General features: G+C 45.9%; 1 protein-coding gene and 1 pseudogene across 2 annotated transcripts in view; one reads left to right on the top strand and one right to left on the bottom strand.

Moving 5' to 3' along the window:
- Window positions 1-17,354, bottom strand: part of LOC143817346 (protein XNDC1N-like) — a 313,063-nt pseudogene that overhangs the window by 264,202 nt on the left and 31,507 nt on the right. The window lies entirely within an intron of this gene.
- LOC143818599 (uncharacterized) lies at window positions 8,437-12,596 on the top strand. Its single transcript, XM_077299854.1, has 6 exons — window positions 8,437-8,602; window positions 9,009-9,126; window positions 10,110-10,234; window positions 10,316-10,450; window positions 11,125-11,299; window positions 11,702-12,596. The coding sequence occupies exons 5-6, from the start codon at window positions 11,230-11,232 to the stop codon at window positions 12,505-12,507; spliced, it is 876 nt and encodes a 291-aa protein (XP_077155969.1). The 5' UTR covers window positions 8,437-8,602; window positions 9,009-9,126; window positions 10,110-10,234; window positions 10,316-10,450; window positions 11,125-11,229; the 3' UTR covers window positions 12,508-12,596.

The raw sequence follows: 17,354 nt of genomic DNA, 5'->3' as shown, positions 1-17,354 counted from the left end.
CCAAATACTGAAGCCTCCGTCTAGAGAGACGAGAATCCAAGATCTTCTCCACCACGTACTCCAACTCGCCCTCAACCAACACCGGAGCAGGAGGCTCAACAGCAGGAACCACAGGCACAACGTACCGCCACAACAAAGACCTATGGAACACGTTGTGAATGGCAAACGACACCGGAAGATCCAAACGAAAAGAAACCGGGTTAAGAACTTCCAAAATTTTATAAGGACCAATAAAGCGAGGCTTAAACTTAGGAGAGGAAACCTTCAGAGGGACATACCGAGAAGACAACCAAACCAATTCCCCAACACGAAGTCGGGGACCCACACCGCGGCGGCGGTTGGCAAAACGCTGAGCCTTCTCCTGTGACAACTTCAAGTTGTCCACCACATGATTCCAAATCCGCTGCAACCTATCCACCACGGAATCCACCCCAGGACAGTCAGAAGACTCAACATGACCCGAGGAGAAACGAGGATGAAAACCAGAGTTGCAGAAGAATGGCGAAACCAATGTAGCGGAACTAGCCCGATTATTAAGGGCAAACTCAGCCAATGGCAAGAAGGTCACCCAATCATCCTGGTCCGCAGAAACAAAACATCTCAAATAAGCCTCCAGTGTCTGATTAGTTCGCTCCGTTTGGCCATTGGTCTGAGGATGAAAGGCAGATGAAAACGACAAATCAATGCCCATTTTAGCACAAAAAGATCGCCAGAATCTGGACACAAACTGGGATCCTCTGTCGGACACGATATTCTCAGGAATGCCGTGCAAACGAACCACATTCTGAAAAAACAAAGGAACTAGATCGGAAGAGGAAGGCAACTTAGGCAAGGGCACCAAATGGACCATCTTGGAAAAACGATCACACACCACCCAGATGACAGACATTCCTTGAGACACCGGAAGATCAGAAATGAAATCCATGGAAATGTGTGTCCAAGGCCTCTTCGGGACGGGCAAGGGCAAAAGCAACCCGCTAGCACGAGAACAACAAGGCTTAGCCTGAGCACAAGTCCCACAGGACTGCACAAATGACCGCACATCCTGTGACAAGGAAGGCCACCAAAAGGACCTAGCCACCAAATCTCGGGTACCAAAAATTCCCGGATGCCCTGCCAACACCGAGGAATGAACCTCGGAAATAACTCTGCTGGTCCATTTATCAGGAACAAACAGTCTGTCGGGTGGACAAGAGTCAGGTCTACCAGCCTGAAATCTCTGCAACACACGTCGCAAATCAGGAGATATGGCCGACACGATTACTCCCTCTTTAAGAATATCAGCTGGCTCCGAGACTCCAGGAGAGTCAGGCACAAAGCTCCTAGAAAGAGCATCAGCCTTAACATTCTTCGAACCAGGCAGGTACGAGACCACAAAGTCAAAACCAGAGAAAAACAATGACCAACGAGCCTGTCTAGGATTCAGGCGCTTAGCAGACTCGAGATACATCAGATTTTTGTGATCAGTCAAGACCACCACACGATGCTTAGCACCCTCGAGCCAATGACGCCACTCCTCAAATGCCCACTTCATGGCCAACAACTCCCGATTACCAACATCATAGTTCCGCTCAGCAGGCGAAAACTTCCTAGAGAAAAAAGCACATGGTCTCATCACAGAGCAACCAGAGCCTCTCTGCGACAAAACAGCCCCAGCACCGATCTCAGAAGCATCCACTTCAACCTGAAAGGAAAGTGCGACATCAGGCTGGCACAAAACAGGCGCCGAAGTAAACCGGCGCTTCAGCTCCTGGAAGGCCTCCACGGCTGCAGGTGCCCAATTAGCCACATCAGAACCTTTCTTGGTCATATCCGTCAAAAGTTTAACAACGCTAGAAAAGTTAGCGATAAAACGACGGTAGAAATTAGCAAACCCCAAGAACTTCTGAAGACTCTTAACAGACGTGGGTTGAGTCCAATCATGAATAGCTCGGACCTTGACTGGGTCCATCTCCACAGCAGAAGGGGAGAAAATAAAACCCAAAAAGGAAACCTTCAGCACTCCAAAGAGGCACTTTGAGCCCTTCACAAACAAAGCATTATCACGCAAAACCTGAAACACCATCCTGACCTGCTTTACATGAGAATCCCAATCATCAGAAAAAAACAGAATATCATCCAGATAAACAATCATAAATCTATCTAGATACTTCCGGAAGATATCATGCATAAAGGACTGAAACACTGAAGGAGCATTAGAGAGCCCAAAGGGCATCACCAAGTACTCAAAATGACCTTCGGGCGTATTAAATGCAGTTTTCCATTCATCTCCCTGCCTAATGCGCACAAGGTTGTACGCACCACGAAGATCTATCTTGGTGAACCACTTGGCACCCTTAATCCGAGCAAACAAGTCTGACAATAGTGGCAAAGGATACTGAAACTTAACAGTGATTTTATTCAGAAGCCGATAGTCTATACAAGGTCTCAAAGACCCGTCTTTCTTGGCCACAAAAAAGAATCCCGCACCAAGAGGGGAAGAGGATGGACGAATATGCCCCTTCTCCAAAGACTCCTTGACATAAGAACGCATCGCGGCATGCTCGGGTACAGACAAATTAAATAATCGTCCCTTAGGAAATTTACTGCCAGGAATCAAATCTATAGCGCAGTCACAGTCCCTATGAGGAGGAAGAGCACTGGACCTGGACTCACTGAATACATCCTGATAGTCACACAAATACTCAGGAACTTCTGAAGGAGTAGAAGAAGCAATAGACACCGGCGGAGAATCGCAATGAATTCCCTGACAACCCCAACTCGACACAGACATAGCCTTCCAATCCAAAACTGGATTATGGGTCTGTAACCATGGCAGACCGAAAACGACCAAATCATTCATTTTATGCAGAACAAGAAAACGAATCACCTCCCGATGTTCAGGAGTCATGCACATGGTCACTTGTGTCCAATACTGCGGTTTATTTTCCGCCAGTGGCGTAGCATCAATTCCTCTGAGAGGAATCGGAACTTTTAAAGGCTCCAGGACAAAACCGCAGCGCTTGGCAAAGGACAAGTCCATAAGACTCAGGGCAGCACCTGAATCCACAAACGCCATAACAGGGTAGGAAGACAATGAGCAAATTAAAGTCACAGACAAAATAAATTTAGGCTGCAAATTACCAATGGTGACAGGACTGACAACCTTGGTTAGGCGTTTAGAGCATGCTGATATAACGTGTAGAATCACCACAGTAAAAACACAGCCCATTCTGACGTCTATGATTTTGTCGTTCGGTTCTAGTCAGGATTCTATCACATTGCATTGAGACAGGTGTCCGTTCAGACAACACCGCCAGAGGATTAGCGGATTTGCGCTCCCGCAAACGCCGATCAATCTGAATAGCCAGCGCCATAGAATCATTCAGACTTGTAGGAATTGTGAAACCCACCATCACATTCTTAATGGCTTCAGACAGGCCATTTCTGAAATTTGCGGCCAGAGCACATTCATTCCATTGAGTAAGCACGGACCATTTCCGAAATTTTTGGCAATACACTTCAGCTTCATCCTGGCCCTGAGAGATAGCCAGTAGAGCTTTTTCTGCCTGAATTTCAAGATTAGCTCCTCATAAAGCAATCCGAGCGCCAGAAAAAATGCATCAACATCCGCCAATGCCGGATCTCCTGGCGCCAACGAGAAAGCCCAAACCTGAGGGTCGCCACGCAAGAAGGAGATAACAATTTTAACTTGCTGAGCTGAATCTCCGGACGAACGAGGTTTCAAAGATAGAAACAATTTACAATTATTCCTAAAATTCCTAAATTTAAATCGATCTCCAGAGAACAGCTCAGGAATAGGTATCTTAGGCTCTGACATAGGACTGCTAACAACAAAATCCTGAATGCCCTGCACTCGTGCAGCAAGCTGATCCACACTAGTAATCAAGGTCTGAACATTCATGTCTGCAGCAAAGCTTCAAGCCACTCAGAGAAAAAGGGGAAGGAAGAAAGAGAAAAAAAACAAAAAAAACTCAGAACTTCTTTTCTTTTTAATCCCGCTTCTGCAATGCATTAACTATTCACTTGGCCTGGCATACTGTTATGATCCCAATGGCAGAGGATCTCAGAGATTACAGCAAAGTCTGCAAACATAAATACCAGCTCATAGGGAAGTGGTAACTAGGCTGACCATATACCTGATCCTAGCACAAACAACTAACAGTAGCCGGGGAACGTGCCTACGTTGATTCTAGACGTCTCACGCCAGCCGGAGAACTAACTAACCCTGTCAGGGAAAATAAGACCTCTCTTGCCTCCAGAGAAAAGACCCCAAAGTTATAATACAAGCCCCCAACAAATAATAACGGTGAGGTAAGAAGAAAAGACAAACGTAAGAATGAACTAGATTTTAGCAGAGAGGCCCACTGACTAATAGCAGAAGATAGTAAGATGACTTATATGGTCAGCAAAAAACCCTGCAAAATATCCACGCTGAATATCCAAGAACCCCCGAACCGACTAACGGTGAGGGGGGAGAATATCAGCCCCCTAGAGCTTCCAGCGATATCAGGAATCACATTTTGTACAAGCTGGACAAAAATATGAACAATGCAAATAAACAAAAAATAAGAAAGCAGGACTTAGCTTATCTTGCAAAGAACCAGGACCTGAAGACAGGAGCAAACAGAAATGAACTGATTACAACGATGCCAGGCACTGGACTGAGAATCCAGGAAGTTTAAATAGCAACACCCCAGGCCTAACGAACAGGTGAGTACCAACCTGGGAAAAGACAATCCAAGTGCCAAACCACTAGTGACCACAAGAGGGACCCAAGAAGTATAGTTCACAACAGCCATGTTGCGTTTGGAGACCCCTGATGTGCCTAAACAGTGGAAACCCCTCAATTCTAACTTCAACACTAACCCCAACACACCCCTAATCCTAATCCCAACTGTAGCCATAACCCTAATCACAACCCTAACCCCAACACACCCCTAACCACAACCCTAACCGCAACACACCCGTAACCCTAATCCCAACCCTAACCCTAATCCCAACCCTAACCACAACTGTAACCCCAACACACCCCTAACCCTATCCGTAACCCTAACCACAAGCCTAATCTTAACCCTATTTCCAATCCTAGCCCTAATTCCAACCCTAACTCTAATTCCAACCCTAACCCTAAGGCTATGTGCCCACGTTGCGGATTCGTGTGAGATTTTTCCGCACGATTTTTGAAAAATCTGCAGGTAAAAGGCACTGCGTTTTACCTGCGGATTTACAGCAGATTTCCAGTGTTTTTTTGTGCGGATTTCACCTGCGGATTCCTATTGAGGAACAGGTGTAAAACGCTGCGGAATCCGCACAAAGAATTGACATGCTGCGGAAAATACAACGCAGCGTTTCTGCACGGAATTTTCCGCACCATGGGCACAGCGGATTTGGTTTTCCATAGGTGTACATGGTACTGTGAACCTGATGGAAAACTGCTACGAATTCGCAGCGGCCAATCCGCTGCGGATCCGCGGCCAATCCGCTGCTGATCCGCGGCCAATCCGCTGCCAAATCCGCACTGTGTGCACATGCCATAACCCTAACCCTACCCCTAACCCTACCCGTAACCCTACCCCTACCCCTAGTTCTAACCCTAACCCTAGTGGAAAAAGAAAAAAAAATATTTTCTTTATTTTATTATTGTCCCTACCTATGGGGGTGATAAAGGGGGGGGGTTATTTATTATTTTTTTATTTTGATCGCTGTGATAGAACCTACCACAGCGATCAAAATGTACTTGTAACGAATCTGCCGGCTGGCAGATTCGGCGGGAGCACTGCCATTTTGGAAGATGGCGGCGCCCATGGAGAAGACGGACCGACACCGGGAGCCTCGGTAAGTATAAGGGGGGGGAGATCGGGGCACGGGGGGGGCATCGGAGTACGGGGGGGTGACATAGGAGCACGGGGGGAGCGGACAGGAGGACGGGGGAGCGGAGCACAGGACGGAGGGGACTACGGGACAGATTGGTGGCTTGGGGGGGGCGATCGGTGGGGTGGGGGGGTGTCACTTCAGTGAAATATTACAATCCAGCCATGGCCGATGATATTGCAGCATCGGCCATGGCTGGATTGTAATATTTCACCAGTTTTTTAGGTGAAATATTACAAATCGCTGATTGGCAGTTTCACTTTCAACAGCCAATCAGAGCGATCGTAGCCACGGGGGGGGTGAAGCCACCCTCCCCTGGGCTGAAGCACCACTCCCCCTGTCCCTGCAGATCGGGTGAAATTGGAGTTAACCCTTTCACCCGATCTGCAGGGACGCGATCATTCCATGACGCATACGCTGCGTCACAGGTCGGATTGGCACCGACTTTCATGACGCAGCGTATGCGTCAAAGGTCGGGAAGGGGTTAAAAGAAAAAATGGTGTGAGACCCCGTGTAATTTTCTTAACCAGCAGAGGGAAAGCCGACGGCTGGGGCAGATGTTTATAGCCTGGGAAGGGGATAATACCCATGGAGCATCCCAGGCTATTAATATCAGCTCACAACTGTATACTTAGCTTTTACAGGTATACCATGTCAACTCACTCAAACCTTAGCGGGACCGTGACTCGGGCTTGAGGAGGTCAAGATTGCTGACATACTAACGCCGGCCCAAAAGCAACAATTTAGGGAACTGCTGCAGGAGAACTGGGACCTGCTCTCGGAGTTGCCAGACGCACAGAGGCGTTGAACATGACGTGCTAACAGAGCCGCATGTAAGGGAAAACCTCAAACCCTACAGAATCCCCGAACCACACCAGGAGATAATTTCCAAGGAGGTGAAGAGAATGCTGGACCTCGAGGTGATAGAGGAATCAAGAAGTGGCTGGTCAAGTCCCATCGTCCTCGTATCGAAGCCCAATGGCGAGTGGCGATTTTGTAATGACCTCCGCAGGCTCAATGAGGTGTCCAGTGTACCCAATGTCCCGTGTGGATGAACTCACATGGGATGTTAAATACCTGGTAATGAGAATCAGGCAGTGTCTCTTAGGAGAGCAGGAACTCCAACTGTGCGGGTCAACTGCAGGGGAATCCTGCAGGGAAAGGACTCATATGGGCTGTGTTTTCTTCGTTTTACCTTTATGCCAGCAAGTCTCGGTTTATTTTGCTGAACCCGTCAAGGTTTATGCTATCCACAATAAACCAGCAGGTGATCATCTACCAGAATGTTTCCTCTGTCTACCTGGGAAAGCAGTGGAGTGTGTCAACCCCTCACAACATGTACAGAAAGCTGCACACACACTGTACTAATTGTATATGTCACTGACATCTATATATCCATCTATTCTATGTGTATAACCCATATATCTGTATCTATGTGTGTAATCCATCTCTTCTAGACTGTCGGGTCCCGGTGTCATTTTAGAGTACGTGGCTGCTGAATTGCCGGCTTTTCTTCTATCTATATAATATATATACATATATATGTGTGTGTCACTGACATCTATATATCTATGTACTCTGTGTATATATCTATCCTATCTATTCTAACCTGTCACTCTGATTTTACTGTATGCGGCACATAAATTACCGGCTTTTTATCTATCTATCTATAATCTATCAATTATCTATCATCAATCTATTATCTATGTACCTATCTCACTATCAATTATCTATCTATTATCTATCTATTTATCATCATCTATCTATTATCTATCATCTATTATCTATCTATCTATTATCTATTTATTATCTACTTTAAAATACTTTAGTGACAATACAATTATTTTCCCGCACTTTTACTGAATTTTACATATAAAAGTAAAATGCTCGTGTTCCCGATCACGAATCCGCATGAGCCACATTCGTGCCCAATTTATGTTTGTCGATCGTTTTACAAACATATTCGCTCATGTCCTGTCATCACTTCTATCATGGAAATGCCCCTTTGACTAACGTTATCATCCATCCAATAGACTGTATGAGGACATGAGGTCCTGGTGATGGTCGGCCTGGAATCACATGATGACACAATTCCCAGAACACTGCCCCCTATCAGTGGAAATGTGAGAAAATCCAATAATGACACCAAATGCTTGAAGACTTTATCCTGAGCACTAGATTATATAGTTCAATGTATCTTTCTAGACAGAATGAGAAGATAAAAGAAACTGTCAAAAAAGATGAAATATGTTATAATGTCATATGATGAGAATTGGAAATGGGAAAAGCTCAGCCAAACCTCTGTAACCACCGGCTGTAATCTAACACCTGGAAATTGCCAGGATGTTATTTCATTCATCCCTATTTGTGCCTCCATCATTATCAGCTGCTTTATAAGAGGCAGATAGTGAGAGAAAAAGTATTGGTTATTCCGCTGCATTGTGACATCGTCACTTACCTTATATGGAAGCGGGCAGTGATGTCACACAGGTGAGTGATGATGTCACAATAGAGCGGAACCTTAAAAACCCTCCGTTCCATCTCACTGGCTCAGACTTGGTATTTGTGTCTTCTGACAACACTTACCTAGTTTTTCTCCTTGTGAGATTAGCGATTTACTTGTGGAATAGCATATACATTCTCTATTAGTGGATTTTTAAAATCTGCATTAGCGGAATACTTCTGGATTTTCCTGAAGATTACTGACTGAGGACTTCTCCATCTGGAGGTAAATCTATTGAGGCTGTTAGGAATCTAGAAGTTTTTCTCCTGATTCCTTTCCTTGTATTCTGGTGGATGGGAAGCGGCCATTGCCCCTGGAGATGAGTAACTCGTCCGGCACAAATCACGGCACAATACAACAGAAAAAAACGTTTTCATGAATATTTTTATTTACAATTCATGAAACAAATCCAGTCCTCAGTGACCGGATATAAGAGTAGGAATGGCCGAGAGAAAACCAGGGAGCAAATATCAGTGTCCAGCAATTTACAGGGGGACGAGGGGAGATTTCCTTTATTAATAAATAGTAGTAATAATAATGGCAGCCAGCGCTCTACCTGTATGGGGCAGGGCGGGCTGCACCAGGGATTATAACGTGTAATATGGCTCCAATGTTTTCTCCTCCCCTTCAGATCTCCCTCCTGACTCTGTCTGGTCCAGGACCACAGAGGGGACATCAGTCACCACCTACATAAGCTGAGAAGAGAACGTCAGCGTGTACAGGACCCCGCAGAGCCGGACATCTGTAGAGTGAGTATAATGGCGGACGAGCTGCCGCCTCCGGGGTCCATCTTCTTACACTAATTAGATAAGTGGAGGAGGCCGGACCACGGCTGTCGGCACCGACCACTGAGTTAGGCCAGAATTGCACCTGACAACCTCCCGCATTTAACCACTATCATTCGGCTACTTGTTGGCTGCTTGTCGGGTGTCTGATGCCATTAAGGCAGTTCTTACTGCTGGAAAATACTGACCAAATACTGAGCATGTGAACGTGGCCTAAAGCTGAAAATTATTTGGTTTAGATCTGAAATAAAACTTGTGTCAGAGTATAATGTAGCCCCCCCTCATAAAATATAATGTAGCCCCCCTCATAAAATATAATGCAGCCCCCTCATAGAGTATAATGCATCTCCTCCCATAGAGTATAATGTAGCCCCCTTATATAATATAATGCAGCCCCCTCATAGAATATAATGCAGCCCCCTCATATAATATAATGCAGCCCCTCCATAGAATATAATGTAGCCTCTCCATAGAATATAATACAGCCCCACAGTACTACAGTCTTATGGCCACCAGTACTAACTGATATATATATATCCCACAATCCTCACCTCTCCTCCTCATTCCCCTGCGGTTCCAGACTCTGCTCCAGTCTCAGCAGCTGCACTGCCATCTGCCCGGCACACAGTATGAGGTGACGTCATCGCGCACCGGCTGTGTCAGAGGCAGAGGGCAATGATGGAGCAGGGAGTATCATCTGATGCCCTCTCCTCTATTATTGCACCTATGATGCCGATACAGTTGAATGCGGCACATGCTGGGGGCAGCAGCGGTGGAGCAGCAGGCGACAGGAGGAAGGAGCCGACTGCTGCGGCTAAAGCCTGTGCCCGCTGCTAAAGAGAAATTAATATTCACTGCTCCCCACGCCCATGGCCAGTCCGACCCGGGCTCTACACACAGAACTGAGGAATAAAATGGTAAAAACTCATCTGTTCCTTATACTACAGGTGGAATAATTCTCTACTGCTGGAAGGTTCTCAAAGTTTTACTTGTTGAGCGTTGAAAACTCCAAGTGTAAACTTTGTTCTGGATTAGGAATCTTATTTCCATCGGGAATTCACCAGATATTACTGTAAGTATTCTGAGGTCATAACAAACATTTCCTGCCTAAAAATAAAAGAATAAAATCTGACCGATCTATTGTTCCTTTTAGGGTTGATAAACGACTACAGAGCTGAAATCTTGACAAGAAGATCCCTGTCGATTACTAAGATCACAGCTGAATTCTGTAGCACTACTAGTGACATCACATTTCTTGGATTTACAAGAAGAGTAAAGTAGTTAGACGGTAACGATACTTTTCTGTAACATTTAAGCCTAAGTTGCAATGTGTGACCATGATGTGAGGAATAGCGCCATTTCCGCCCATTATATGGCTTGTATGGTATTTTGTATTGTTCTACAGTTTTCACCCTACAGTCACTATCTCTAATTTGCATTTGTCTTTGAATCGGTGTCTCCCGCACAAAAAGTATTTTACCTCTTTCCTTAGGTAGCACAGAGCCATGGAGGAAAGTATATATCAGTACTGAGCATTGCAGCTGTGAATCCAGCTCTGGTCTAAGCTAATATACCTGCTAGAATCCTGCAGGACAATGATTCTGTGCTTCCTCCTAGCAGTGCTCCTCCTCTGCCTCCTAACTTGTGAAATCTCTGTGCAGAGCAAGACGGATTACAGGAGGTTATTCAGAGTTAATGAGCTCAGGAGACGGGGAAGGGAAGGAATTGACCCATAAGAATAGATTAAAGCCGATTTCTCTGATATCATATGTTACAAAGTTTCTTATAATCACTTATACTAGTGATTTATACAATTTGTTGCCGGGCAGTTCCCATGTAAACACTTTCTCGATGTTTTGCGGCTTCATCTTCTCGTCCTTCCATACTACTTATGGTCACTACTTTTTGGCTTTTGCTGTTTATTGTCCTATAACTTTTTTCCATTTGTGGATTATTTTGCAGGACTTCTCGCGCACTGAGTGACTTCTGCGTGTTGCTCTGCGCTGTGAGATCTGCGACTATTGTGCGCCGGAAGAGCACTTTACTGAACACTTTTGAGGAGAAACCATGAGTTCTCGGGAATTGAGGCAGCTGATCATGGACAACATTGCATGGATGAACCGGCCAGAAAACCGAAGTAAGTGAACCTTTACAATGTAAGGGGTGTGTGTGGGGGGATTATACCGGGGTCTTTTTATCGTCACCCCAGTAACAACAGGTTCCACTCTCTAGTTCTTTCCATAAGAGGAGTTAGAAATATTTCTGCCTGTATACTGGGGACAATGTTAGACGGGGAACTAAACTAATAACTCTGGGTATTGTAGTAGTGACGATCGGTGGGGTCCGGACCCTCAGACCAGCACACATCGCTCACAACAGGGGTCAACGTGCTTAGATAATTCTTGGGTCTGTGCAGAGCGGTGTCCCGGCCCAGTAAAAAGTTATAGAGAAATAATAGATAGATAATAGATGATAGATACATTTGTACCTGTCATTTATGACATTTTCTGTAATTATAATACATGGTTTTTCTCTTCAGATCAGAGCCCTGTGATCGGAAGACTCAGGTCGTCTCAGACAAGAGGAGGAAGGATTGAAGATGACAGAGATTATTTACCTTCTCCAGAGAGAAGAAGAAGAGTTAGAGACCCATCCAGGCGCTCAGTACCAGAGGAGACCAGACACAGGAGCCGTTCGCCACATAGGCCGCTACCTGACCGTCCCATCTCTCCTGAGCCTTTACCACCGACCACGCGCCCTGACAATCTCAGGCCTGCGGAAGTTTTACCACCGACCACGCTCCCTGACAATCTCAGGCCTGCGGAAGCTTTACCACCGACCACGCTCCCTGACAATCTCAGGCCTGCGGAAGCTTTACCACCGACCACGCTCCCTGACCGTCACAGTTCTGCTGATGCGTCACTACCGAGCAGCAGCAATAACAGGAGTGGTGGAAATGAAGCGGCAACCACCTCCGGAGCCGATCCTCAGCCAAGTTTTATTCCACCATCCGTGGGCACAGATGCTGAGAATCAGGCCGGATTAGATTTAGATGAGGATACAACACCACCGCAGGCTGCACCCCTGCGGAGGAGAGGACGGCGGAGAGGAATGACAAGGATACGGCAAATCGAACGCCTTCCTACCAGGAGCGCCACAGGCCAGGAGGAGATTCCTTCTTGTGCCATATGTCTAGGTGATTATGAAGTAGGTGAGCAGCTTATTGTGCTGCCCTGCCGACATCTTTTTCATCAGAGCTGCATTACACCATGGCTCCGCCAAAACCGCTACTGTCCTTACTGCCGCCAAAACTGTTTCCAACAGAACAGACAGAGAAGAGCATAAATCCCAACATGTGCTCGTGTACCCATCCCCAATATATATTTATTTCCTTTATTAATGATTTTTACTAAATAAAATGTATGTTTTTTATACTTATGAAGTCAGCACTCCATTTTTTCAGTTTTCTATGTTACCAGGAGTTTCTTCGTGTACTGCCCTATTGATACATTTAGAGAGGAACAGTCACACGATGCAACTACTTTTTACCTATTTATGCATCATTTCCGGAATTTTCTAAACTACATCGATGATATGTCCGTCACTGCATTACAGAATCCATTTAGCTCTAGTGGTCCCCATACTTGCCATAATCCGTTCTGCAATTTCTGAGGCAACACCTCTATTAAATCTGTGGACAGTTTGCTCCAATTACAAAACAAGCACTAAATCTATTGTACTACTTCTAATCTGATTTACTACGCTGCACGTGAGTGTCCATATATATGGGGGTGCACTACACTATAGAGGCTGCCTATGGGGGTGCATTATATTAGGGGCTGCATTATACTATAGAGGCTGCCTATGGGGCTGCGTTATACTATAGAGGCTGCCTATGGGGGTGCATTATATTAGGGGCTGCATTATACTATAGAGGCTGCCTATGGGGCTGCGTTATACTATAGAGGCTGCCTATAGGGGTGCATTATATTAGGGGCTGCATTACACTATAGAGGCTGCCTATAGGGGTGCATTATATTAGGGGCTGCATTATACTATAGAGGCTGCCTATGGGGGTGCATTATATTAGGGGCTGCATTACACTATAGAGGCTGCCTATGGGGGTGCATTATATTAGGGGCTGCATTATACTATAGAGGCTGCCTATGGGGCTGCGTTATACTATAGAGGCTGCCTATGGGGGAGCATTATATTACATTATACTAGGGGGTGCATTATATTATAGAAGCTGCCTTTGGAGGTGCATTATATTAGGGGCTGAATTATACTATAGAGGCTGCCTGTGGCGGTGCATTATATTATAGAGGCTGTCTATGGGATGCATTATACTATAAAGGCTGCGTTTGGGGGCTGCATTATACTATAAAGGCTGCCTGTGGGGGTGCATTATACTATAGAGGCTGCCTATGGGCCTATATTATACTATAGAGGCTGCCTATGGGGGGGGGCATTATATTAGAGGCTGCCTTACACTATAGAGTCTGCATTATACTATAGAGTCTGCCTATGGGGGATGCATTATACTACAGAGTCGGCCTATGGGGGATGCATTATACTATATAGGCTGCCTATGGTGGTACATTATATTAGGGGCTGCATTATGCTATAGAGTCTGCCTATGGGGGTGCATTATACTATAGAGTCTGCCTATGGCGGGTGCACTATGCTATAGAGGCTGCCTATAGGGGTGCATTACATTAGGGGCTGCATTATACTATAGTCTCCTTATGGGAGGTACATTATACTATAGAGTCTGCCTACGGGGGGTGCATTATACTATGGAGTCTGACTACAGGGGGTGCATTACACTTTAGAGTCTGCCTATGGCGGGTGCATTATGCTATAGAGGCTGCCTATGAGGTTGCATTATATTAGGGGCTGCATTATACTATAGAGGCTGCCTATGGGGGTGAATTATATTAGGAGCTGAATTATATTATAGAATTGTTATCAATAAAAGATCCAAAAATAATTATGTGCTTAAACATTGGGCTTATTAGCCACATCAGCGCCACCAGTCCTTCCTATTTCTTATATTAGGTCGATGTCTGGGAAACAGATTACTGAAAATAAGGTCTTAGAATCTTGATAGAATCGCTGACCGTCTGAAAAACCCAAAGATTTTAATCAATGACCAGTTTGACTAGAATCGGAGAAAGAAGTATTGCTCGTTCCTGTCTCAGAGATTCACCTTCTGGTCTTTTCCTTCCTACTGAGATTCAATATTGTGTGTAGCTTACAAAATAAATAGGCCTTTTCACGTTTCTCTTCCTCATTCCCCTTTTTCTTATCTACCACTGTTTCTGGAGAGATGGAATCACTAAGCCGTAGGTCAGAGTGACAGAAAGGAACATGGATCAGTGTCATGATTCCCAATGGCAAGGAAACATCAGAACACAAAAATAACGGACGAGCTCTGGGTGATGGAATCTCGAGCTGACCGTGAGCTAAATCTACCACACAACTAATAGTAGCCAGGGAGCATACCTACGACTTCCTAGATGCCACGCGCCAGCCGGAGGACTAACTACGCCTGGTAGAGGAAGGAACAGACCTGGCTTACCTCTAGGGAAATACCCCAAAAGATGATAGCAGCCCCCCACATGTAATAACGGTGAGTTAAGAGGAAAAGACATACACAGTATGAAAGTAGATTTAGCAAAGAGAGGTCCACTTACTAGATAGCAGAAGGATACAAAAGAGGACTTCACGGTCAACTGAAAACCCTTTCAAAAAAACCATCCTGAAATTACTTTAAGACTCCTGTGTCAACTCATGACACAGGAGTGGCAATTTCAGCCCGCAAGAGCTTCCAGCTACAGAGAATAACAAAAACTGCAAACTGGACAAAAGATACAAAACAAAAGGACAAAGTCCACTTAGCTGATCAGCAGACTAGTAGCAGGAACATGCAACCGAAGGCTCTGGTTACAATGATGACCGGCAAGGAAATGACTGGAGAGCAAGGCTAAATAGGAAACTCCCAAACACTGATGGGAGCAGGTGAACTGAGACAGCAAAGCACACACAAGTCACCAGTACCACCAGCAACCACCAGGGAGCCCAAAAAGCGGATACACAACAGTACCCCCCCCTTAAGGAGGGGGCACCGAACCCTCACGAGAACCGCCAGGGCGATCTGGATGAGCCCTATGAAAGGCACGAACCAAATCCGAGGCATGAACATCAGAGGCAGTTACCCAAGAATTATCTTCCTGACCATAGCCCTTCCATTTAACCAGATATTGAAGTCTCCGTCTGGAAATACGGGAATCCAAGATCTTCTCTACAACGTACTCCAATTCACCCTCCACCAGCACAGGAGCAGGAGGTTCAGTAGAAGGAACCACCGGTACCTCATATCTCCGCAACAACGACCGATGGAATACATTATGGATAGCGAAAGATGCCGGGAGGTCCAAACGAAAGGACACAGGGTTAAGTATCTCCAAAATCCTATAAGGACCGATGAACCGAGGCTTAAACTTAGGAGAAGAAACCCTCATAGGGACAAAACGGGAAGACAACCACACCAAGTCCCCAACACGAAGGCGAGGACCAACACGACGACGGCGGTTAGCAAACTGCTGAGTCCTCTCCTGGGACAACTTCAAATTGTCCACCACTTGTCCCCAAATCTGATGCAACCGATCCACCACCGCATCCACTCCAGGACAATCCGAAGATTCCACCTGACCAGATGAAAAACGAGGATGAAACCCTGAATTGCAAAAGAAAGGAGAAACCAAAGTGGCAGAACTAGCCCGATTATTAAGAGCAAATTCCGCCAACGGCAAAAAGGCAACCCAGTCATCCTGATCCGCAGACACAAAACACCTCAAATAAGTCTCCAAAGTTTGATTAGTTCGCTCCGTCTGGCCATTAGTCTGAGGATGGAATGCAGACGAAAAAGACAAATCAATGCCCAACCTGGCACAGAATGCCCACCAAAATCTAGACACGAACTGGGTTCCCCTGTCAGAAACGATGTTTTCCGGAATACCATGCAAGCGAACCACATTTTGAAAAAATAGAGGGACCAACTCAGATGAGGAAGGCAACTTAGGCAATGGTACCAAATGAACCATTTTAGAAAAACGGTCACACACCACCCAGATGACAGACATCTTCTGAGAAACAGGGAGATCAGAAATAAAGTCGATAGAGATGTGCGTCCAAGGCCTCTTCGGAACAGGCAAGGGCAACAATAACCCACTAGCCCTAGAACAACAAGGCTTGGCCCGAGCACACACATCACAAGACTGCACAAAAACACGCACATCCCGAGACAGGGAAGGCCACCAGAAGGATCTAGCCACCAAATCTCTGGTACCAAAAATTCCAGGATGACCTGCCAGCGAAGAAGAATGAACTTCCGAGATGACTCTACTGGTCCAATCATCAGGAACAAACAGTCTACCAGGCGGACAACGATCAGGTCTATCCGCCTGAAATTCTTGCAAAGCACGTCGCAGATCTGGGGAGACAGCAGACAAAACCACCCCATCCTTAAGGACACCAGCAGGTTCAGAGTCCCCAGGAGAGTCAGGCTCAAAACTCCTAGAAAGAGCATCTGCCTTAACATTTTTAGAACCCGGTAAGTATGAAACCACAAAATTAAACCGAGAAAAAAACAACGACCATCGTGCCTGTCTAGGATTCAGGCGCCTAGCAGACTCTAGATAAATCAGATTCTTGTGATCAGTCAAAACTACCACCTGATGTCTGGCACCCTCAAGCGCCCACTTCATGGCCAAAAGCTCCCGATTACCAACATCATAGTTTCGCTCGGCGGCCGAAAATTTTCGAGAAAAGAACGCACAAGCTCTCATCACTGAGCAGTCGGAACTTTTCTGCGACAAAACCGCCCCCGCTCCGATCTCGGAAGCATCGACCTCAACCTGAAAGGGAAGAGAAACATCAGGCTGGCGCAACACAGGGGCAGACAAAAAGCGGCGCTTAAGCTCCCGAAAGGCCTCCACAGCAGCAGGGGACCAATTGGCAACATCAGCACCCTTTTTGGTCAAATCCGTCAGAGGTTTAGCAACGCCAGAAAAACCAGTTATAAATCGACGATAAAAATTAGCAAAGCCCAAGAATTTCTGAAGACTCTTAAGAGAAGCAGGCTGCGTCCAGTCACAAATAGCCCGAACCTTGACAGGGTCCATCTC

Source organism: Ranitomeya variabilis, chromosome 3 (genome assembly GCF_051348905.1).
Source record: "Ranitomeya variabilis isolate aRanVar5 chromosome 3, aRanVar5.hap1, whole genome shotgun sequence".
NCBI classification, from domain to species: Eukaryota; Metazoa; Chordata; class Amphibia; order Anura; family Dendrobatidae; genus Ranitomeya; species Ranitomeya variabilis.
Note: the sequence above shows the minus strand (reverse complement) of the source record. Positions and strands in the feature narration are given on the sequence as shown.

Excerpts from the sequence above, each read along its gene's own strand:
- LOC143818599 (XM_077299854.1), top strand. The coding sequence starts at position 11,230 with ATGAGTTCTCGGGAATTGAGGCAGCTGATCATGGACAACATTGCATGG. Across the intron at positions 11,300-11,701 it reads GAACCGGCCAGAAAACCGAA|ATCAGAGCCCTGTGATCGGA; the intron begins GTAAGTGAACCT and ends TTTTCTCTTCAG.